Source organism: Triturus cristatus, chromosome 3_1 (genome assembly GCF_964204655.1).
Source record: "Triturus cristatus chromosome 3_1, aTriCri1.1, whole genome shotgun sequence".
NCBI lineage: Eukaryota > Metazoa > Chordata > Amphibia > Caudata > Salamandridae > Triturus > Triturus cristatus.
Genome location: NC_140583.1, coordinates 651,334,000 through 651,358,802, shown reverse-complemented (window position 1 = coordinate 651,358,802; position 24,803 = coordinate 651,334,000). Strand labels below are relative to the sequence as shown.

General features: G+C 48.9%; 1 protein-coding gene across 2 annotated transcripts in view; it reads left to right on the top strand.

The window, feature by feature from the left end:
* The window catches only part of MORF4L1 (mortality factor 4 like 1), a 117,442-nt gene that overhangs the window by 42,664 nt on the left and 49,975 nt on the right, over positions 1–24,803 (top strand). For both annotated transcript variants that reach the window (XM_085644677.1, XM_085644678.1), the window contains exons 8-10: positions 129–230; positions 2,406–2,494; positions 21,797–21,969. In XM_085644677.1, coding sequence (XP_085500803.1) covers positions 129–230; positions 2,406–2,494; positions 21,797–21,969 — 364 coding nt within the window. The remainder of the gene's footprint in view (positions 1–128; positions 231–2,405; positions 2,495–21,796; positions 21,970–24,803) is intronic.

The following is a 24,803-nucleotide window of genomic DNA, read 5'->3' as shown; positions in this document are numbered from 1 at the left end:
GATGCTGTATTTAAAGTTATGTGCTCTGATTACTGTCATTTAGGCTACAACTGCCATATCTGCTGCTACCTCTAAAAGTGTGCCTCCTTTGTCCAGCTACTTGACTTATTTTAAACCTTATGCCTCAGGAGGAAACGTTTATGAACAGAGTTGAAGTGAAAGTAAAGATTCCAGAGGAGCTCAAACCGTGGCTGGTTGATGACTGGGACTTGATCACCAGGCAAAAGCAGGTAAGACTGTTAGCATTGTATATCTGTAATAACTTCAAGTGTACAGGAGGCACAGACATTAAATACATTTTGTTTCAGCACTACCTGTGGTTGGGTTAGCATTTGGACGGGAGCAGAGCAGTGGGGGGCACACGTGACCCTGCTTAGGCTGGCTCTGCGCAGTTAGGAACTAATACACAGAAAGACAAAGCAACTAAATCAGCTTTTAAAGGTCTGGAGCGCAAGTTAGAACAAATAGAGAATTGCTCTATAAGAAAACAATATTGAGATTTACAGGAGAGTATGGATGGAACAGAGGGAACATTTTCAAGAACTTGAATAGCCGAACCTATTAAAATATGTTCTGTTCAGAAAGCCTCCTCTCTGGGTCTAGCCATTGCTGTATCTCATTAGATAAATTTTGCAGCATCGAAATTAGGGGCTTGACAAGAACTAGTTTCCTTTATCAAGACTATTTTATTACAGAAAAGGTAGGAGGCCACTCTGATTCAAAGCTGTTTTCTCTTACTCTGTGTTCCTAGACTTTTCTTACGGCTATATAGCAGGGCACACCTACATCTATTGTGGCAATCACTGGCTAAAATCCCCTTGAAAGGAGAAGTTGTATATTGCTGTCATTTCACTATCTATGGATGGGGGGGGGGGGGTGGTCTCTGCTTGTACTAGAACTTGCCACACCTAAATCTTCTTCAAAATTTCATCTCTTTGGGTCCCCCCCCTTTTTTTGTCATTCTGGTCTTTTACTCTTAACACTTTATTTTAGAATTGGTTGTGGAGTTTTGTGGCTTTTTCTGCCTTGTATGCACTGGTTCAATACTTAATACCCTGCCTTTGATTTCAGCCTGATTGCTTTGTGTCCATTTACCAGGGATTGAGCGCAGGTTTATTTATTTTATGACCTCTAGCAGGACCTTTGATGTGGCCACAACCATCAGGAATCATAGTCGACTTTCCTACAAAGATATTTTTAAATGTAAACTTTTTGAGTTGGTACAATTCTATTACCATGTGTTATTTTGAAAGAGATTGTTTAGATAGTTTTGGTTGACTAGAGTTTACGGTTGCTATTTTGTCTGTCTAAAGTACAGTGACTGTTGAATCAATCTTTAGCATTCCCCCCGGTGCAAAACGGTCATCCAGTGTGGTGCACTTTGAGTGTGAGGGAACTGTAAATTTGTGTTTTGTTTTAGTCAAGTTATGTGAATACCAGTAGAAATCGGTGTGTTCTTCTGGTTGCCCCAGTGTAAAATGATCATGCATTCTGATTTGTTCTCTTAGGGATAGTAGATTATTTACGGAGTATTGGTGCATTTTTTATTTCCACTGATAAGCATTCAGAGGACATTTCTTGAGACTTAGCAGTTGGTAAACGTTTATTGTACAGCTGCTTCTCAGCCCCATGTCTTGTCTAATCTGTCTAGGTGGATGATGGAGAAGCCTTGTAGGACCAGCATTTCTAATGTGGCCTGTGAGGAATTGTTAATCAATTTCCTGTGAAGAATAAAAAATTGCAAGTTCTGTTTACTGGAAACTTCAGCTATTCCTAGTCTGTGTTTTGCTGCCGCTCTACAGTTTTGGAGGAAGCGGTTACGCTTGGATTGTTTCTTCACGGATGTAGGAGTCCTAGTATTTATTTTAATCATGTTCTGTTTTCTGTGAATCTCCTCCACAAGCCAATTGTAGGTATTGGATTCTACCCTAGCTCTGTCCCATTTACTAGTCAGTCATGTTCATGAACTTCCATGGCTTATTTCGAAAGAGGTTTATCAATAGCATGGCTCTGAGTGGCCTGGACTTTTACTAATGGTTCCTTTATTGGGCTTGGGAGGACTTGGAAGGGGTTGGTGGCTGGTTGCACGCTTTAAGAATGTAAGGCTTTCTGTAATCAAATTTTAGAATTTGAAAGATCATTGTGGAGTTGATGTTGGAAGGTGGGGCCTGTCAGCGTATATTAACGGACTTTCATGATAAGATTTAGTGTGTGGATTTTCATATTGAGAGTGTTTAGTGTTATGAGAGTAATGTTGGCTGGTGTCAAGGCTCTTAGTAAAGTGAAAAACAAAATATCCTCACAAATCGAGTCAGTACAACTCCTTTTCATGCTAAGAAGCAAGACCACCATTATACCATGTAAATTCATCTTTATAATTCATGTAATTGTTCTTGTACACGCAGCTCTTCTATCTCCCTGCTAAAAAAAGTGTTGATGCCATTTTGGAGGATTATGCAAATTACAAGAAATCGCGAGGCAACACAGACAACAAGTAAGTTAAAACACAACCACTGGTATTCTGTTTTACTTTGTGGCATCGCTCTTGTGTATTTTTTTTTTTTTGCGTGTGTGGTGCTGTACAAATGTTTGAGGCATGTCTTATCTACAGCCACATTTGCTCTGCAAACTCCTCCCATCTAGTGTTGGACTTAGATGTGTGCAAGTTCTTTTTCTTAGACATGTTTGGAGACACGAGGTAGTGTGTGAGAGAATGTGCCTCTTTTGACATGGTAGCCTCCACATTTTGCCTGGTATTTTGATGTGGTTTCAGGAGTGGTGCACAGGGTTCCTGCCAACCAGGTCCCCGGTGTTGGTGCTTCTTCCCCAAAAGTGTTCCACAACTGGCCTTTCAGGCCTAGTAAATGGTACCTGGGTACCTAGGGCATTGAGACTAAAGGTCCTCTAGGGACCACTCACCTAGGCGATGCAGACTGCCTCTGCAACATGCATGGCCTGGTGCAGACAAAACGACAAAGACAACATGGCACACTGCCTGTGTGCCATGCCAACTAGCACTGCCTAAGATATAGGTGAGCTAACCCTCTAGCAGGCCTTCCACCCCTAAGGTAGGGTGCAGTGTATTGCAGGTGTGGGCATATCTGCATTCGCATATACGCACCAACCATATTTAAGCCTACTTGTATTTATTTTTTTCAGTTGTTTTTTTTGTTAAGAATGTTTGTTTATTTTTTCCATTTCACAATTGTTGAGATTATTTATAATGCTATACTTTATAACGTTTATGAAAAAAGAACAAACTTTTTAGCCATCCCACCCCTGTGAGAAAGTGCTGCTTTTTGCATGGTTAGCCCCCACGTTTTGCGTGGTTTTGATGTGGTTTCGATTATAGTGCACAGGGTCCCTGCCAACCAGGTCTACTGTTCCAAAAAAATCAATCCTCAGTTAGTACTTTTACCCCCTTTAAGTCCCTAGTAAATGGTACCATGGGTACCTAGGGCCTGGGAGCTGAAGAGGTTCCCCCTGGGGCCATGCCACTGCCCTTGCAGCTTGCATACCCTCTGTGAGGGAGAAAAGGACAAAGTCAACACCCTGCTTGGGTGCCATGCCAGCCAGCACTGCCTGAAGGCATAGGTAAGTCACCTCTTTAGCAGGCCTCACAGCTCTGAGGCAGGGTGCCCTATAACACATGTGATGGCATATTGTAGGGGCATATCTGCTCATACAGATATGCCCCTACAATATTGGGGTCCATTCCTTAAATATTGTAAGTGCCAGGAAAGCCATAGGGAATACCTGGGCTGGAAACTCCAACTGTAGTTCCACAGCACCATGATGGTTTCACTAAACACAGGAGTGTTTGGTACCAAACTACTCCTTTCAATAAATGCACACTTATGCCAGTGTGGGGTTTATTGTACCATGTACTTAGAGGGCACCTCAGAGGTGCCCATTGAAAACCTAATAACCCTGGTGTGGTCTCTGACCGGCTTTAGGCAGCTAGCCACCACAAGACATGTTTCTGGAGCCCTGGATGGAGAGCCGCTACTCTCTGGTAAAAGAAACCATGCACATCCAGTGCTGGAAGAGAAGCTTTAAAGGCCTACCGTCTTTGAGACCACCAGCCTCTAGCAGGAGATGGCAGCCCCTGGCTCACACCCCCCACTATGGGTTGGAAAACTGGATCAGGAAAACACAGGAGAATAGGTGTGCCCACCTCTGCCAAATGCACCTGTTTGGTGGCAGAGGCGAGGTGAAGCACCTCTCTGTCCCCGCCATCGTGAAGATGGGGAGACTCCTCCAATCCAGGCTAGGTTTATGCCCCCTTCCACAGTAGGGTGGCATAATGGAGGGTGTAACTTCATGTTCGAGGCATATGAGCTGCAGATCACTCACTGAGGATAGGATCGCCATCTGGTGTTGGGCTCGGATGATTGCAGGTTGTTGTCGTCTTCGGAAGAAGCCTTTGGTCACGAGGTTGGTGACTCCTCCCCTGGACAACAATGCGCATGGGCATCCACTCCATCGTCAGATTGTTTTTTTCCGCCATTGGGTTCGGATGAACTTTTTTCCGCTCCAGCAGAAAACTTTCAGCAATCGATTTAATTCTTCAATCTTCTTTCAATCGACATCGAAATCATCTCGGACCGGTTCCGGAAGCGGCTGATTTGAGAAAGTGGCTCTGTATATACTGTTCCCTAATAGGTACAGGGTGTACAGAGTCCACAGTCCCCCAGAGGCTGATAGAGGTCAAAGTTAGGTATGACCTTACTCTCAAAAAGTGGTAGCTTGGTCGAGCAGTAAGGCAGTACCAGAGGACAGTGTAAAGCATTTATTGTACACACTCAGTCAGCAAATGGTTTCACACACTCAATAACTGAACTCTAGGCCAATGATTTGTATATATACAATATATGCTTGTTTTATTTTTAGAACCACAAAGGGGGTAAAAATATACTTTCTCAGAATGAGAGGTTGAATATAAATACTTTTGTTTCAAGCAATAAATTTGTGTAAACAGTCACAGTTGGTTGCAATAAACAATCCTATTTCCTAAACATACAATGCATTGAGCTCAATGGTAAATTCAGGTTATTTGTGATAAATTACTTTTTAGATTACTTTTGGAATTCCAGGTCTGGATCCTAGAACCAGCCTGGGGTCAGTATTCAGAATCAAGTGATGAAAGTCGACTTAATAACTGTAATGATTTTTAAATAACATTTAGCTATTTCAAAAGTTAGCACTTAGAAAATATTTCACAGAAAACATTCAATGGATCTCTATGGCAAGAAATTCAAATTGCAGGTAGAGTACTTTATCGTTACTTTAGTAATCCAGGACTGGGTGCCTAGACCCAGGACTGGGGTCCTTATCAAAAGCAGGTAAGTAATTTCGTTTGCAGAAATGGTACGATTTTAAAAGAATATTTCAAATTTGCAAAAGTAGACACTTAGAAGAAATTTCACAGAAAAGCAGACAATGGTTTCCTATGGGAGAAAAATGAGTTAGAAGTAAGTATAGTTGTGAACACTTTTCAGAGTCAGGGCTGGGCACCAAGATCCTGCACTGGGAGCTCACCTAAGAGCAGGTGAGTAAATTCGTTTTTGTCACTTGGCTGATTTTTAGTGAATATTTGCAGTTTTGAAAAGTTCACACTTAGAAGATTTTTCAAGAAAAAGCCAGTCAATGTTACCCTATGAGGAAAATGAAGTTAGCGGTTTAAGGGTAAGTACTCGACTGGCAGAGTTGAAATTCCGGGCATAGACTCAGGGGTCCCCCAGTGTCAGGTAGGTACAGTTGGTTCACCCTCAGCGGTTTCAGGACGGCCGGGTGCAGAGTGAGTTAGGCCCAATGTTATCCTATGAGGGATAGGGGGGGCCTTGGTTGGTGGCTGCTGTCTGGCAAGCCACGCGTCTGTGGGAGCTGGGCTCCTGGTCACTTACTCAGGGCAAGTGGGGAAGTAAGTTAGTGTAGAGAGTGCACTGCCAGGGCCACTCGGGCGGCTGGGTGCAGGGTGCTTTTGAGCCTTCGGGCGCTCAATGGAAGTCAATGGGAATGTTCCGGTTTGGAAAAAGGCTGCAGGCTCGGGGACGAGGATGTTTCCGGTGCCACCACCACTTCGAGGGGTAAGTTGGGTAGTTGTAGGTTAGGTGGGTACCCCGGGATTGGGCACAGGGGGCCGCAGGGCGCCGGGTGCAGGGGTGCCTTTTGACGTCGGGAATCTTACCCTCTGGTTGATCGCGGCTGGGGTGGCACTCGGTTCTGAGGCTGCAGGCTTCGTCCAGGATGTCGAGGGGGGTCCTTGGGTGCCGGACTCGGGGTCACAGTCGCCGTGGGGTCGTCCTCAGGGTCTTTGTCCACTCCGGCACTGGCCAGGCTTGGCTGGTGCAGAGTGTGTTGGGTCCGCGGTTCCGGGCTGCTGCCAGGAGCTAGGAATAGGTTTCTCGAGTAGAGCCTCTACTCATGGGAGTCCCAGGGAATCAGAGGTCAAAGGTAGCCAGGTCCTCCGGGGTTTTTGAGGTTGCTGGCCACAAGAGATGCCGCGCTGGAGCAGGAGCAGGTTCGAGGGTCGACAGGCCGGTAGGGCTGGGGCCAAAGCAGTTGGTGTCTTCCTCTTTTTAGCAGCTGCAGGGCGGGTCTTTTTTCTTCTTGCTCTTCTTGTAGGTTTCTATCTGGAATCTGGGGAAGGAAGGTTCAGGGGGCCCCTAAATACTAGATTTAGGGGCGTTACAGGTAGGTGAAGGCCAGGGACCAATGGGTCCTTGTCCTGGGGTGGGTACACCCCCTATCCTGCCTCTCTCCTGTGGGAGGAGGGCAGTAGCCTAATCCTGATAGGGTAGGGCCTCCCATCTTCAAGATGGCGAGAGCCCGGAGATGTGCTTCACCTCGCCTCCCCCACCTGAGGGGTGGGGTGGGCAGGCTGGCACATCCCCTGTCCTTGTATGGGGTTTCCGGCCAAGCTTCCTGCCAGAGTGGGGGGTTGCAGTGGCCTGGGGAAACTCCAACTGGCGGCATGCCTTTGAAGCTTCCCTTTGCTCATCCTGGGGGAGGAGATTTCTCACCTCACCCAGGATGTGCATTGTTGCAGGCCCGGGAGAGCAGGGGCTCTCCCACCCAGGGGTCCAGCAACGTGTCTGCTGTGTGGCAGCATGGGCAGCCTCAGAGCAGACGTGGATTGTAGGTTAGCTGTAAGGGGGCATCTCTAAGATGCCCTCTGGGGTGCTTAGTACATTAAATCCTACACTGGCATCAGTGTGGGTTTAATGTGCTGAGAAGTTTGATACCAAACTTCCCAGTCTTCAGTGTTGCCCTTATGGTGCTGTGGAGTTCGTGTTTGACGAGCTCTCAGCACCATGTACTTGTAAAAGGCAGCACTGTACTTACAGTGCCCAGGAATGGACCTGGGTACTGTAGGGGCACAGGGCTCCTGCTCCTGTGCCCACACCATAGGCATAAGGCACCCAGCCAGAGGGGTGGCTGACATATGCCTTGGCAGTATAGGTAATGGGCATGGCACACAGAGATGTGTGCCATGTCGACTCTTTGTTTTGTCCTGCACCCAGACACTCAGCCTGCAAAGGCAGTGTGTGTGTGTAAGGGTACAGGGCCTCTAAGGGTGGCACAATGAGTGCTGCAGCCCTTAGAGGCCTTCCCTGGTCACAAGGCCCTGGGTACCTAGGGTACCATTTACCAGGGGCTGACATGTGGCCAGGGTTTGCCAATTGGGAGTTTGTGTGTTTTAAGGAAGGAACATAGGCCCTGGGCACCTGATTGGCAGGAGCCCAGGGCACAACAAGGGAAAGTGCATCAGCTATTAGGCAAAACAAAAGGGGGGGTTACTGCAACAGAAACCCACTTTCTCACACAAGCCCCCCCCAGCCCAAAGGCCAGGAGACTTCTGCCAAAGCTGGGAGAGTCTACCTAGTCTTTCAGGCGAGGAAGAGTTGGGGAAGTGGTTTGAAAGTTGCAGGGCCTACTCTGCCTTACATCCTTCTGCCTAGGTCAGTCCCTTTGGGGAGCTGGCCTGTCTTATTAGTTTCAGGACCTAACTCCCAAGGCTCCTCTCCTTGTCTTTTACTGTCCTGGTCCCATCTTTCTATTTTGGGTTTAGAGGTGTATACCTCGGTAGTTTCTAACCTAGCCAGGGCTAGGCCCAGCTTACCCACAGAGGCTACCCACAGCTTGAGCAACCCCACCATGACCAATAAGGTCAGGGGGCCTGACTTGCTATTTGGCAGGGGGTTAGGCCACCATGCCAAGGATAGGGCTGCCATGAAGGCTAACACCCAGCAGAGGCTGCTGACAGCTGTCAGTGCCCAGTACCATACCTTTAGCTCCTGACTGGCAAGTGAGGGGGCTATTTTATAGTTCTCTTTGGGTCCTGGCTGTTGGTCTGTTTGAGGATAGGGGGTCCCTACTCTTGGTAGGGAACACCCCTCCTCTACCCCTTGTTCTGCCACCTGAGGAACCACTAATTCAGGCTGGACAGTTGCCTGACTAGTCAGGTCTTGCTGTTGGCTAGGGGGGGCTTTACCAGTGCCATTGTGGGAGTTTTCCCTTACTGGGATAGAATCTCCCTGGCTCTCTGGAACTGTGGCTAACAGTTGCCCACCTTTCCTACCCTGTTTCTTCTCACTCTTTTGGGACTCAGCTGCACTGACTGCAGGTTGAGCCCCCACAGGTTCTTTGGGCGAGGCCTGGCATTGGGCCAGCACCTCTCTTTGGCTCAGTTCCACATCTAAGTGATCATTCCCCAAGAGACAATCAAGGGGGAGGTTTTTACTGACTATCACTTTCCTCCATCTAAGGGACCCAGCTGTGGCTAGGGGGCACGATAGCCACAGGCCTAACAGTGACTCCCCCTGGGACAGTTCTTACCCTTCTTGTTTCCCCTGAGACATATTGGTGTGGGAATACCAACCTGTCATGTACCACAGTGTGACTGGCACAGGTATCTCTCAGGGCAGTGGCTGGGATTCCATTCACCAGTAGGTGGTGGAAGTGTCTACTTCCTTCTGGGATCTCCAGCTTGCTTCTTGGGCCCATTCCCCAGTTGAAAGCTAGGAGGACTTCCTCATCTGAGGACCCTCCCTCCCAAGCTACACTGGCAACCCCCGGGGCTACACTAGTCACCCCTGGAGCTGTACTAGGAACCTTATTTTTAGGACAGCTAGAGTCCTGGGTGTGGTGTCCAGCCTTCTGACAGTTGAAACACCATATTCTGTTGGGATCCCAATTCTTACCTTGGTACCCTGGTTTAGTTTGTGAGGTGTCTTTGGGCCCACCCTCCTGGTCAGGTTTTTGGGGGGCTACCTGGGACTCCTTTCTTTTATCCACAAGGGGTTCACTCTCTTTCTTCTGGGGAGGTTTTGGGACCCCTTGGTTCTGGTCCCTCCCAGTGAACGTCCTAGTCACCCTAGTCTTGACCCAGTGGTCTGCTCTTTTTCCCAATTCTTGGGGGGATTTTAGACCTAGGTCTACCAAATGCTGATGCAACTTTTCATTTGTGCAGTTACTCAAAATATGTTCCTTCATGAATAAATTGTACAATCCAGTAAAATCCTGCACACCATGTCCAGCTAACCAACCATCCAGTGTCTTCACTGAGAAATCTACAAAATCAATCCAGGACTGGGTCTGGGTTTTGTGAGCCCCCCTGAATCTAATTCTATACTCCTCAGTGGTGAATCCAAATCCCTCAATCAGAGCTTTCTTCATGAGGTCATAGGATCCTGCTTCTGGCCCAGAGAGAGTCAGAAGCCTGTCCCTGCAGTTACCAGAGAACAGTTCCCACAGGAGTGCCCCCCAGAGAGGTTTCTTTACTTTCCTGATATCACAAGCCCTCTCAAAGGCTGTGAACCATTTGGTGATATCATCACCTTCCTCAAATTTAGGGACAATCCCTTTGGGGATTTTAAGGTCAGAAGTTTCCTCCCTATCCTTGTTTTTATTATTGCTGCCACCATTGATGGGTGCTAAACCCATCTCTCTCCTTTCCTTTTCTAGAGCCAGGAGCCTGGACTCTAGATCTATTCTTTTGGCCAGCCTCATAAGGCTGTCCTCTTCACTGGGGGGACCCCCAGTGTTGTCTCTGGGACCAGAGCCACCTGTGTGGTCTCTAGGTGCCCAGATGCTATGTCTTGAGTTGGAGGGTATGGGTGCCATCTCCTCCCTAGGGAATAGTATGGGGAGGTTGCTGTCCTCCTCCCCTGTTTCCCTTTCCTCATCTGACTGGCCATCACCATGTTCAGATGGGTGGTCTTTAGCATACTCAGCCAGGAGCTCCTGGAGCCCTTGTTTGGTTGGATGCTGACCCATTTGTAAATTTTTGAGTTTACATAAGGACCTCAATTCCTTGAAAGACAAGTGTAAGTAAGGTGTGAGGTCGAGCTCCTCCACCAGGTCCATGTTATTATTATCACTAATAGCTGGGTTTGTTTGAGACATTCTAACCTGACAGTTCTAACCCTCTACCCTGACTATAGTGACTTTTATTTTTCTAAAATTCTAATGGGACTTAAGCAAGGCCCTAGCAAGACTTTTAGTAATTTTGGAAAAACCAATCAGAATTCTAAAGGCAATTTTTAAGAGTTCTGTCGTGTGATCAGATGGTAACCAAGTAGTCCAACAAATGCAAGTTTGTATCCCACCGCTGATCCACCAATGTGAGAAAGTGGCTCTGTATATACTGTTCCCTAATAGGTACAGGGTGTACAGAGTCCACAGTCCCCCAGAGGCTGATAGAGGTCAAAGTTAGGTATGACCTTACTCTCAAAAAGTGGTAGCTTGGTCGAGCAGTAAGGCAGTACCAGAGGACAGTGTAAAGCATTTATTGTACACACTCAGTCAGCAAATGGTTTCACACACTCAATAACTGAACTCTAGGCCAATGATTTGTATATATACAATATATGCTTGTTTTATTTTTAGAACCACAAAGGGGGTAAAAATATACTTTCTCAGAATGAGAGGTTGAATATAAATACTTTTGTTTCAAGCAATAAATTTGTGTAAACAGTCACAGTTGGTTGCAATAAACAATCCTATTTCCTAAACATACAATGCATTGAGCTCAATGGTAAATTCAGGTTATTTGTGATAAATTACTTTTTAGATTACTTTTGGAATTCCAGGTCTGGATCCTAGAACCAGCCTGGGGTCAGTATTCAGAATCAAGTGATGAAAGTCGACTTAATAACTGTAATGATTTTTAAATAACATTTAGCTATTTCAAAAGTTAGCACTTAGAAAATATTTCACAGAAAACATTCAATGGATCTCTATGGCAAGAAATTCAAATTGCAGGTAGAGTACTTTATCGTTACTTTAGTAATCCAGGACTGGGTGCCTAGACCCAGGACTGGGGTCCTTATCAAAAGCAGGTAAGTAATTTCGTTTGCAGAAATGGTACGATTTTAAAAGAATATTTCAAATTTGCAAAAGTAGACACTTAGAAGAAATTTCACAGAAAAGCAGACAATGGTTTCCTATGGGAGAAAAATGAGTTAGAAGTAAGTATAGTTGTGAACACTTTTCAGAGTCAGGGCTGGGCACCAAGATCCAGCACTGGGAGCTCACCTAAGAGCAGGTGAGTAAATTCGTTTTTGTCACTTGGCTGATTTTTAGTGAATATTTGCAGTTTTGAAAAGTTCACACTTAGAAGATTTTTCAAGAAAAAGCCAGTCCATGTTACCCTATGAGGAAAATGAAGTTAGCGGTTTAAGGGTAAGTACTCGACTGGCAGAGTTGAAATTCCGGGCATAGACTCAGGGGTCCCCCAGTGTCAGGTAGGTACAGTTGGTTCACCCTCAGCGGTTTCAGGACGGCCGGGTGCAGAGTGAGTTAGGCCCAATGTTATCCTATGAGGGATAGGGGGGCCTTGGTTGGTGGCTGCTGTCTGGCAAGCCACGCGTCTGTGGGAGCTGGGCTCCTGGTCACTTACTCAGGGCAAGTGGGGAAGTAAGTTAGTGTAGAGAGTGCACTGCCAGGGCCACTCGGGCGGCTGGGTGCAGGGTGCTTTTGAGCCTTCGGGCGCTCAATGGAAGTCAATGGGAATGTTCCGGTTTGGAAAAAGGCTGCAGGCTCGGGGACGAGGATGTTTCCGGTGCCACCACCACTTCGAGGGGTAAGTTGGGTAGTTGTAGGTTAGGTGGGTACCCCGGGATTGGGCACAGGGGGCCGCAGGGCGCCGGGTGCAGGGGTGCCTTTTGACGTCGGGAATCTTACCCTCTGGTTGATCGCGGCTGGGGTGGCACTCGGTTCTGAGGCTGCAGGCTTCGTCCAGGATGTCGAGGGGGGTCCTTGGGTGCCGGACTCGGGGTCACAGTCGCCGTGGGGTCGTCCTCAGGGTCTTTGTCCACTCCGGCACTGGCCAGGCTTGGCTGGTGCAGAGTGTGTTGGGTCCGCGGTTCCGGGCTGCTGCCAGGAGCTAGGAATAGGTTTCTCGAGTAGAGCCTCTACTCATGGGAGTCCCAGGGAATCAGAGGTCAAAGGTAGCCAGGTCCTCCGGGGTTTTTGAGGTTGCTGGCCACAAGAGATGCCGCGCTGGAGCAGGAGCAGGTTCGAGGGTCGACAGGCCGGTAGGGCTGGGGCCAAAGCAGTTGGTGTCTTCCTCTTTTTAGCAGCTGCAGGGCGGGTCTTTTTTCTTCTTGCTCTTCTTGTAGGTTTCTATCTGGAATCTGGGGAAGGAAGGTTCAGGGGGCCCCTAAATACTAGATTTAGGGGCGTTACAGGTAGGTGAAGGCCAGGGACCAATGGGTCCTTGTCCTGGGGTGGGTACACCCCCTATCCTGCCTCTCTCCTGTGGGAGGAGGGCAGTAGCCTAATCCTGATAGGGTAGGGCCTCCCATCTTCAAGATGGCGAGAGCCCGGAGATGTGCTTCACCTCGCCTCCCCCACCTGAGGGGTGGGGTGGGCAGGCTGGCACATCCCCTGTCCTTGTATGGGGTTTCCGGCCAAGCTTCCTGCCAGAGTGGGGGGTTGCAGTGGCCTGGGGAAACTCCAACTGGCGGCATGCCTTTGAAGCTTCCCTTTGCTCATCCTGGGGGAGGAGATTTCTCACCTCACCCAGGATGTGCATTGTTGCAGGCCCGGGAGAGCAGGGGCTCTCCCACCCAGGGGTCCAGCAACGTGTCTGCTGTGTGGCAGCCTGGGCAGCCTCAGAGCAGACGTGGATTGTAGGTTAGCTGTAAGGGGGCATCTCTAAGATGCCCTCTGGGGTGCTTAGTACATTAAATCCCACACTGGCATCAGTGTGGGTTTAATGTGCTGAGAAGTTTGATACCAAACTTCCCAGTCTTCAGTGTTGCCCTTATGGTGCTGTGGAGTTCGTGTTTGACGAGCTCTCAGCACCATGTACTTGTAAAAGGCAGCACTGTACTTACAGTGCCCAGGAATGGACCTGGGTACTGTAGGGGCACAGGGCTCCTGCTCCTGTGCCCACACCATAGGCATAAGGCACCCAGCCAGAGGGGTGGCTGACATATGCCTTGGCAGTATAGGTAATGGGCATGGCACACAGAGATGTGTGCCATGTCGACTCTTTGTTTTGTCCTGCACCCAGACACTCAGCCTGCAAAGGCAGTGTGTGTGTGTAAGGGTACAGGGCCTCTAAGGGTGGCACAATGAGTGCTGCAGCCCTTAGAGGCCTTCCCTGGTCACAAGGCCCTGGGTACCTAGGGTACCATTTACCAGGGGCTGACATGTGGCCAGGGTTTGCCAATTGGGAGTTTGTGTGTTTTAAGGAAGGAACATAGGCCCTGGGCACCTGATTGGCAGGAGCCCAGGGCACAACAAGGGAAAGTGCATCAGCTATTAGGCAAAAAAAAAGGGGGGGTTACTGCAACAGAAACCCACTTTCTCACAGCTGATGGACAGGACACCCTTCAAGAAATGCCCCCGGTGTGGAGCGAAGTTCCCCCACAGTGATCACCACGAGGTTTGTAACCTCTGCCTGTCGCCGGAACACAACGAATCGACCTGTCCAGCTTGTTCCGCTTTCCGTTCCAAGAAGACCCTCCGGGACCGAAGAGCTCAACGCCATATTATGGCCAAACCAGAACCGGAGGACATCTTTGCTCAGGATGTTCCTGAAGATGACACCGAAGATCTCGATCGTGTCCGAGGCCGACGATTCCGATGACCTCATCACTCCAGGGCAGCGTGTGAGTACCAACCCCCCTGCCCCTGCCCCATCCAAAAAGACATTGGTCAAGACTCCGCCAGCTGGGCCCAGTCGAGACCAGAAATCCTCTTCAGAAACCCCGCCCTCGGGCCCGGCTCCGAAGACATCTAAGCCTGTAGGTGGCTCGGGCTCGAGCAAACCTCATGTGATTGTGCCTATAACGGACTCAGTTGACAGGAAAGCCGTACATAGTTTGTAACATTGGAACAGCAGGACGAACAGGAAAAACAGTGGTGACAACTGGACGATGTTGTTCTCAAATTAAACAATTGGTCTGAATATCTCCGCTACTTCATTCAGGCCGTTAATCGCCGTGTTGAATTTCATGATGAGTAATGCCTCACGTTGGCTTAATTGGCCTTCCAAATCAACTCCACGAGGGTCTCTTTCAATCTTGGACAAAACTGTCCATTTCAAATCCTCCTCACTGTGTGTCATTGTGACCCAGTGGTTGACTAATGGGGCATTTTCCACTCGTCGTCTAATCCTAGATTTATGCTGGATGATACGTTGTCGGACCTCCTGGGTTGTCTTCCCAATATACAACTTTGGGCAGGGACAAGTTATTGCATAGACCACATTTTTTGTTTTACAATTACTAAATGTGTTATGCTTCCAGTGGATGGTATTGAAAGAAAAGACATCACCCTCTATGGTCTGCTCGCAACTTATGCATGTTCCACATTTGTGGTGACCCACAACTGGCGGTAAATTCAGCATGCTCCTTAATGTCCGCTGTTCTTGTTTTGGTAGAGCAGCACGGACTATGTAGTTGGCTACACTTTTCTCCTTTTTATAAGCAAACATTGGAGGGGTGGAAAATTCTTCATGGAGGTCCTTAATCAAATGCCAATTGCCTAGGATGAGTTTCCGGAGTTGGTGGCTATTAGGGCAGAATGTTGTTACACAGACTGGTCTGTTGCCCTTATTCCTAGTTTTTTGCTCCAACAATGTCTCTCTTGGTGTCCACCAAGCTCTCTTCAAAGAGTGTTTGAGTAATTTCTTGGGGTATCCCCTCTCAAGTAGGCGATCTCTTAATTTGTTGGCATGCGTGAAGTATTCCTCTTTTTTGGTACAGAACCGCGAACCCAGCACACTCTGCACCAGCCAAGCCTGGCCAGTGCCGGAGTGGACAAAGACCCTGAGGACGACCCCACGGCGACTGTGACCCCGAGTCCGGCACCCAAGGACCCCCCTCGACATTCCGGAAGAAGCCTGCAGCCTCGGAACAAGGTGCCCCCCCCCCCCCCCACCGCGATCATCAGAGGGTAAGATTTCCCGACACCAAAAGGCACCCCTGCATGTGGCGCCCTGCGGCCCCCTGTGCCCGATCCCGGGGTACCCACCTATCCTACAACTACCCAACTTGCCTCTCGAAGTGGTGGTGGCACCTGAAGCATCCTCCTCCCCGAGCTTGCAGCCTTTTTCCTAACCGGAACATTCCCATTGATTTCCATTGAGCGCCCGACGGTTCAAAAGCACCCTGCACCCAGCCGCCCGAGTGGCCCTGGCAGTGCAATCTCTACACTAGCCTACTTCCCCACTTGCCCTGAGTGAGTGACCAGGAGCCCAGCTCCCACAGCCGCGTGGCCTGCTAGTCAGCAGCCACCAAACCAGGCCCCCCTATTCCTCAAAGGCTAACATTGGGCCTAACTCTCTCTGCACCCAGCCGTCCTGAAACCGCTGAGGGTGAACTGACTGTACCTACCTGGCACTGGGAGACCCCTGAGTCTATGCCCAGAACTTCAACTCTTCCAGTCGAGAACTTACCCTTAAACCGCTAACTTCATTTTCCTCATAGGGTAACATTGACTGGCTTTTTCTTGGAAATTCTTCCAAGTGTGAACTTTTCAAAACTCAAAATATTCACCTAAAATCAGCCGAGTACCAAAAACGAATTTACTCACCTGCTCTTAGGTGAGCTCCCAGTGCTGGATCTTGGTGCCCAGCACTGACTCTGAAAAGTACCCACGACTATACTTACCTTTAACTCATTTTTCTTCCATAGGAAACCATTGACTGCTTTTCTATGAAATTTCTTCTAAGTGTTGATTTCTGCAATTTCAAAATATTCCTCAAAAATCGTATAACATCTGAAAACGTAATTACTTACCTGTTTTGGATAAATGTCCCAGTACTGAGTCTAGCCACCCAGTACTAGATTACAAAAGTAACGATAACCTACTGTACTTGTAACCTATATTTCCTTCCATAAGGAATCATTGATTGTTTGCTCTGAAATATTTTCTAAGTGCTCACTTTTGAAATAGCTAAATATTAGTTAAAAATCACTACAGTACCAAAGTCGACTTTCAACAGCTGATTCTGAGAACTGACCCAGGACTGGATCTAGGATCCAAGCCTGGAATTACAAAAGTAATCTAAAAAGTAATCTGTTGCATATAATTTGAATTTAGCATTGAGCTCAATGTATTGTGTTTAGAAATAGAGTTGCCTACTGCAACTATTTGTAACTGTTTACTAAAGTCTATTGCATATACAAAAGTATTTTTATGAAACCTCTCCTGTCGAGAGTATATTTTAATTCCAAGTGTTGGTTCTAAAATAAAACAAGCATATATTTTTTATATACAAACCATTGGCCTAGAGTTCAGTTATTGAGTGTGTGGAACTATTTGCTGACTGAGTGTGTACAACAAATGCTTTACACGTCCTCTGATACTGCCTTACTGCTCGACCAGGCTACCCCTTTGGAGAGTAAGGTTATATCTAACTTTAACCTCTGTTAAACCCTTGGGGTCTGTGGAGTCTGTACACCCTGTACCTATTAAGGAACAGTATATACAGAGCCACTTTCTCACACCCACCCCAGGGAAGGGACCCATTGGTCCCTGCCCTTTACCTACCTATTACGCCCCTAAATTTAGTATTTAGGGGCACCCTGAACCTTCCTTCCTCAGATCCAGCAACCACAAGAAAAAGAAGAGATGGAAGAGAAGCTGTGCAGAGCTAACAAGAGGAGACACCCACTGACTTGGCCCCAGCCCTTCCGGCCAGTCTCCCCTCGAACCTGCTCCTTCAAAACCCCGGCGTGTCCAGCGTACAGCAACCTCAAAAACCCTTGAGGACCTGCCTGCCTTCACTTTCCAAGCTGTTTCTCCCATGAACACCGGACGTGTTTGAACTGCAGCTTCTGGTGCCAGCGAATCCCGCGCACTCTGCACCTGCCGAATCCGGCCCGAGCTGACAAATACCACAAGGAGGCCCCCCCCCCCCCCCCCCCCCCGGGCGATCCTGACCCGTGATCCGGCGACCCCTGACCTGCCTCAAGCCCCCTGATGCCGGCTGCAGCCTCAATCCAGAGGACCCCCCCCCCCCCCCCCCACCGCGACCAGAGCGAATAAGAAAATCCGGCGTCCCAAGGCACCCCTGCACCTGACGCCCCACGACCAACCCTCTACATCCCAACTTACCCCTCAAAGTGGTGGTCACTCCTGGAAGATCCTCGTCCCTGAGCCTGCAGTGTTTCTTTGTCCCAGAGATTCTCCATTGAAATCAACGGGGCACCCGACCTCAAAACAGCACCCTGCACCCAGCTGTCCTAGTGCTGCTCAGGGTGCCCCTTTGGTGCTAACTTGGTCCCCAACTTGCCCTGAGCTTAACCCTAGGAGCTTTGCTCCCACAACCCCGTGGCCTGCTTACCAGCAGCCACCAACCGGAGTCCCCCTATCCTCAATAGGTTAACATTGGGCCTCAACATTCAGCGCCCGGCCGCCCTAGTGTCACTGGGGGTGCAACAACAGTGTATCACTGACCCTGGGAGACCCCTGTGTCTTACCCCAGAACCCTAACTCAAGTTTTTGTCTACTTTTTGTCGACTTTTGAAAATTTCAAATATTCCTTAAAATCAGCCGAATAACCAAAACGCATTTTTTCAACTGTTTTCAGGAAATGTCCTAGTGCTGAATCTAGGTATCCAGCAGTGAGTAAGAAAAGTATTGTTAACATAACTTACCTGCTAAGTGAATTTCCTCCTCTAAGAAAGTGGCTCTGTATATACTGTTCCCAAATAGGTACAGGGTGTACAGAGTCCACAGTCCCCAGAGGTTTGGCAGAGGCTAAAGTTAGATATAACCTTACTCTCTAAAGTGGTAGCTTGGTCGAGCAGTAAGGCAGTATCAGAGGACAGTATAAAGCATTTGTTGCACGCACTCAGTCAGCAAATGGTCTCACAGACTCAATAACTGAACTCTAGGCCAATGGTTTATATATAAAAAATATATGCTTGTTTCATTTTAGAACCAACAATAGGCATTAAAATATACTTTCTCAGAATGAGATGCTTTATATAAATACTTTTGCAATATGCAATTGACTTTTGTAGACCGTTACGAGTGGTTGCAATAGGCAACACAATTCTAAACACAATAATGCATTGAGTTCAATGGAAGTTTCAAGTTATTTGCCTCGGATTACTTTTAGGATTACTTTTGGAATTCCAGGACTGGATCCTAGATTCAGTCCTGGGTCAGTACGTGGAATCAAGTGATAAAAGTCGATTTAATTACTGTGATTTTTAGACAATATTTTGCTATTTTAAAAGTTGACACTTAGAAAATGTTTCATAGAAAACGGTCAATGATTCCCTATGGCAGAAAAGTAAAGTTGCAGGTATAGTAGGTTCTCGTTACTTTTGTAATCTAGTACTGGGTGCCTAGACTCAGTACTGGGACCTTTATCCAAAACAGGTAAGTAATTACGTTTTCAGATATTATACGATTTTTAAAGAATATTTAAAGATTGCAGAAATTGACACTTAAAAGAAATTTCACAGAAAAACAGTTAATGATTTCCTATGGAAGAAAATTGGGTTACTGGTAAGCACAGTTTTAAGTATTTTTCAGGGTCAGTGCTGGGCACCAAGATCCAGCACTGGGAGCTCACCTAAGAGCAGGTGAGTAAATTCGTTTTCGTTACTCGGCTGATTTTCGGTGAATATTTTAAGTTTTGAAAAGTCCACACTTAGAAGAAATTTCAGGAAAAGCCAGTCAATGTTACCCTATGGAGAAAATTGAGTTATGGGTTCAAGGTAAGTACTCGACTGGCAGAGTTAAGTTACTGGGCATAGACTCTGGGGTCTCCCAGGGTCAGGTAGGTACAGTTGGTTCACCCTCAGCGGCACAAGGGCGGCCGGGTGCAGAGAGAGTTAGGCCCAATGTTATCCTATGAGAGGTAGGGGGGGGGCCTTGGTTGGTGGCTGCTGACTAGCAGGCCACGCGGCTGTGGGAGCTGGGCTCCTGGTCACTTACTCAGGGCAAGTGAGGAAGTAGGTAGGTGTAGAGATTGCACTGCCAGGGCCACTCGGGCGGCTGGGTGCAGGGTGGTTTTGAGCCTCCGTGCGCTCAATTGATTTCAATGGGAAATCTCCGGTTTAGAGAAACTGCAAGCTCTGGGACGAAGATTCTTCAGGTGCCACCACCACTTCGAGAGGTAGTTGGAGGATAGGTAGGTACCCCGGGATTGGGCACAGGGGGCCGCGGGGTGCCTGGTACAGGGGTGCCTTTTGGTGTCGGGAAATCTTACCCTCTGTTGATCGCGGTTGGGGGGGGGGGGGGGCGCACCTTGTTCTGAGGCTGCAGGCTTCTTCACGAGTGTCGAGGGAGGTCCTTTGGTGCCCGAATCGGGGTCATAGTCGCCGTGGGGTCGTCCTCGTGGTCTTTGTTCACTCCGGCACAGGCCAAGCTTGGCTGGTGCAGAGTGTGCTGGGTTCGCGGTTCCGGGCTGCTGCCAGGGTTTAGAAGTAGATTTTGAGTAGAGCCTCTACTCCTGGGAGTCCCAGGGGTTTCGAGTCAAAAGGTAGCCAGGTCCTCCGGGGTTTGTGAGGTTGCTGTCCTCAAGAGATGCCGGGTTGGAGCAGAAGCAGGTTCGAGGGTCGTCCGGCTGGTAGGGCTGGGGCCAAAGCAGTTGGTGTCTTCCTCTTCTTAGTAGCTGCAGGGCAGGTCTTCTTTCTTCTTGCTTTTCCTTGTATTTCGGAATCTGGGGAAGGAAGGTTCAGGGTGCCCCATAATACTAGATTTAGGGACGTTACAGGTAGGTGAAGGGCAGGGACCAATGGCTCCCTGTCCTGGGGTGGGTACACCCCCTATCCTGCCTCTCTCCTGTGGATGGGGGGCAGTAGCCTAGTCCTGATAGGGTAGGGCTTCCCATCTTCAAGATGGCGAGAGCCCGGAGATGTGCTTCACCTCGCCTCCCCCACCTGAGTGGTGGGGTTGGCAGGCTGGCACATCCCCCTGTCTTTATTTGGGGTTTCCAGCCAAGCTTCCTGCTAGAGTGGGGAGTTGCAGTGGCCTGGGGAAGCTCACAGAGGCGGCATGCTTTTGAAGCTTCCCCCCCTGTCCATCCTGGGGGAGGAGATTTAGCACCTCGCCCAGGATGTGCATTGTTGCAGGCCCAGGAGAGCAGGGGCTCGCCCACCCAGGGGTCCAGCAACATATCTGCTGTGTGGCAGCCTCAGCAGACGTGGATTCTAGGTTAGGTTTAAGGGGGCATCTCTAAGATGCCCTCTGGGGTGATTGGTACATTAAATCCCACACTGGCATCAGTGTGGGTTTAATGTGCTGAGAAGTTGGATACCAAATTCTCAGTCTTCAGTGTTGCCATTATGGTGCTGTGGAGTCCGTGTTTGACGAGCTCTCAGCACCATGTACTCTTAAATGGCAGCACTGCACTTACAGTGCTCAGGAATGGACCTGGGTACTGTAGGGGCACAGGGCTCCTGCTCCTGTACCCACATCATTGGCATAAGGCACCCAGCTAGAGGGGTGGCTGATGTATGCCATGGCAGTGTAGGTGATGGGCATGGCACACAGGGATGTGTGCCATGTCGACTTTGTTTTGTCTTGGACCCAGACACCCAGCCTGCAAAGGCAGTGTGTGTGTTCGAGGGTACAGGGCCTCTAAGGATGGCACAATGAGTGCTGCAGCCCTTAGAGGCCTGCCCTGGGTACCTAGGGTACCATTTACCAGGGGCTGACACGTGGCCAGGGTTTGCCAATTTGGGTTTTGTGTGTTTTAGGGAAGGAACATAGGCCCTGGGCACCTGATTGGCAGGAGTCCAGGGCACACTCAGTCAAAGTACATTCAGCAATTCAGCAAAAAGTGGGGGGCATATCGTGCAAGAAAGATGGCACTTTCTCACACTTGTGTTATTAAATTGTGATGTTTTTAACCCCTTCGCCACGGGGGTAATTCCCCCGCTGGGGGAGGGAGGGGGGGGGGGAGGGGGCAGCGCTGTGCTCGTGACGAGCTGAGCTTGTCAAGACTCCGCCCACTAATTGATTTCCCCGCATAGGCGGGGAATCAATTGCGCGTGGGTGGAGTGCGACCGTTATGACGAGCCCAGCTCGTCATGAGCACTGCTCCACTGTGTTAATGACGAGCTGGGCTCGTCATAAGCACACAACGGGTTAATCGTACGCAATAAAGTATTAAATTCTATTTGTTGAGTAATTGACTAGTTTCGAACTCACTGTAAGAACTGGAAAGCGGACAATGGGTCTTTCGCAACCAGACAGCTTCAGCTGTCTGTTAGTCTTGACCTAATGACTCCCCCGGCTTTGAATTGTGATTTAGAGATTATGTAGGCCTTTCTATTTATGCAGTGTACTAACTTATATTTTCTTGTTTCAGGGAGTATGCAGTGAACGAAGTGGTTGCTGGAATTAAGGAATACTTTAACGTGATGCTCGGCACACAGCTGTTGTACAAGTTTGAGAGACCACAGTATGCAGAAATTCTGGCTGATCATCCAGATGCACAGATGTCGCACGTCTATGGAGCGCCTCACCTGTTGAGACTGTTTGGTGAGTCATTAGTCCATGCTCCCTGAGATGTGAAGCAGTTGTTTATAGGAAAATCTTTAGCAAAGTCCTTCCTTTCAACACACTTGTTCCTCAAAGCAATAAATCCTGGGTTCAAGGTATGTGCACTGTAGATGCACATGCCTTGCATACACCTGCTGTCTAGTCTTGGGTCCGTATGTTTGCAAGTTGTTCTTCGAAGAAGTATGTTCGAGGCATATGAACTGCAGATTACACACTTGTGCATAGATCGCCATCTGGTGCTGGGCCTGGATGTTTGCAGTTTGTTGTTCCTTTTGGAAAGTGTTTGGATGTCACGAGGTAGGTGACTCCTCCCTTGGATCGTATTGCGCATGGGCTTCGGCTCCATCCTCAGATTGTTTTTTTCGGCCATCGGGCTCTGATGTAATCTTCGCGCTCTGGTTCCGAACAGCTTCCAGTTTGACGATCGATGCGCAATCCTCACCCCAATTCGCAGTATTGTTTAGATCGCGATCTCCCCACTCGACGCGCCTCATCGCCAAGATCTTCGGTTCCAGTCGTCGACGGCAGCCTTCGGGCCTACCCAAGCTCCGGTCCTGGCTAATGGAAAGGACTCCATTTAAAAAGTGCCCTCGATGTGGGTCCAAATTCCCCCACACCGATCTCCACGAGGTATGCAATCTCTGCCTCTCCCCTGAACACGAGGCTCGAGACTATCCGGCGTGTAAATCCTTCTGGTCCAAGAAAGCTATTCGGGACTGAAGAGCCAGAAGAACCATGGCACACTCCTCGGCGGTGATCCCGGACGACATCTTCGGGGAAGGCGATGACGCTCCAGAACAACACACCGACGAGGGACTCGTCAGCGCCTCCAAAGCCGACGATTCAGATGTGGAGGACCTCACTCCGGCACAGAGGGTCGTGAGTACTAATCTACTCCCACCCTCACCGGCACCAAAAAAGGCTTTGGTCACGCCTTCGGGTCTAAGCAACACCAAAGACACTGCTTCCCACACCGCACCTTCGGGACCGGTAAAGAAGCCAATTAAGCCTTCGGGTGGCTCGGGCTCGAAGCGGCCCACCGTCGGAGCCGATAAACACTCTTCGGCACCGAAAAAGAAACCAGCCTCCATCTAGACACCGAGCCCCACACGAAACACTCGGGGTCGAGACCCAGCAACTCGGCACCGACCCCATCTTCGGTACCGACAAAAGCATACAAGGCCACCGGCACCGACACTTCGAAGCCGAAATCCACCTCGGCGCCTACTAAACAATCGAGCTTTCGAAGCATGGTTCCAAACAACAAACCAATACCGATAAACCTAAGAAACCAATGGCCCGATGCCTTCGGCTCCGACGGACACACCAACCTCTCCAGAACTATTTGCACCGGATCCGTTACAAAAAACACTAACTAAGGATCCCAAAACTGGACATTTGATGTTGTCTATCAAAAAGAGATAGTTAGAGAAACCTCCTCCAAAAAGGAAGGACTCTGCCGCCTCCCCTTTCAGGCTACCTTCCCCTTCTCCACCCCCACCTAATCATTCCCCGACCCTATCCCCGGATGATGATGATGATCAAGGGAACCATATGATGACATAGGGGATGTGCCCCAAGATATACCTACAGGGGACCCCACTCCCACAGGATCCCCAGACCCATGGGACGATTATAATATCCCTGATATCCCTAACGTCACACAAGACGATTTTTACCCTTCCAGACCTTCTCCACCAGAAGACTCCTTGGGCTTCAACCATTTACTGCAAAGGGCGGCACACTACCACAGGGTAGATTTACATACTGACCCAGTGGAGGAGGATTTCCTCCTAGATACATTTGACACCACACATAGGACCACCTCCATATTGCCTATGCTTAAAGTTGTTATAAAACATGCGCCGGAGATCTTTAAGGACCCAGTCAGGGCCAGGGTTTATTAACCCGCGCATTGAAAAGAAATATAAAGCCGCCCCAACAGATCCCTCCTACATCAGAGGGCCAGCGCCACTAGATTCCCTGGTAGTAACCACAGCACGGAAAAGGGCCAACTCCCAGGTGTCAGGCGACGCACCACCACCTGACAAAGAGTCTAAACTCTTGGACGCATCAGGCAAGCGTACTGCATCTCAAGCGGCTAATATATGGCGTATCGCCAATACACAAGCACTACTAGCGAGGTATGACGGGGCCCATTATGACGAGTTGGAAGCCATAATGCACCATCTCCCTGATAAATACAAAGCTAGGGCCAATTAGCTAATTCAGGAGGGCCAAACAATTTCTAATACCTCCATACGTTGTGCCTTAGATGCAGCAGACACAGCCTCTAGGGCCATCAATACTAGTGTCCTCCTCCGTCGCCATGCCTGGCTAAGGATATCTGGTTTTAAACCGGAGGTACAAGCCTCCATCCTCAACCATCCCTTTGACCAGGAACATTTGTTTGGCCCAAAAGTGGATGACGCCCTAGAGAAAATGAAAAAGGACACGGTCATGGCAAAATCCATGGGAGCCTTACAATCTCGCCCTCCCAGACGCTCCTTTCGCCGCTCTTCCTTTCGGAGCACATCCAGAGGCTACTCCTCAGACACCACTTCATACAAATCCCCTACTCAGTCCACCTTTACAAGGGATTACCAAAGAGGCGGCAACAATAACAAAGGCAGAGGCAAAACAAACACCACCCGCTCTGCCACCGCGCCTACCCAATGATTTCCCTCCACTTCCCCCAGACCATCCCACTCCAGACAACACCCAATGTCACCAGAACATCTACTGCTACTCAAGCAGGAGGTAATCTCCCTCCTAGACAAAAAGGCAATAGAACACGTTCCTACCAACCAACA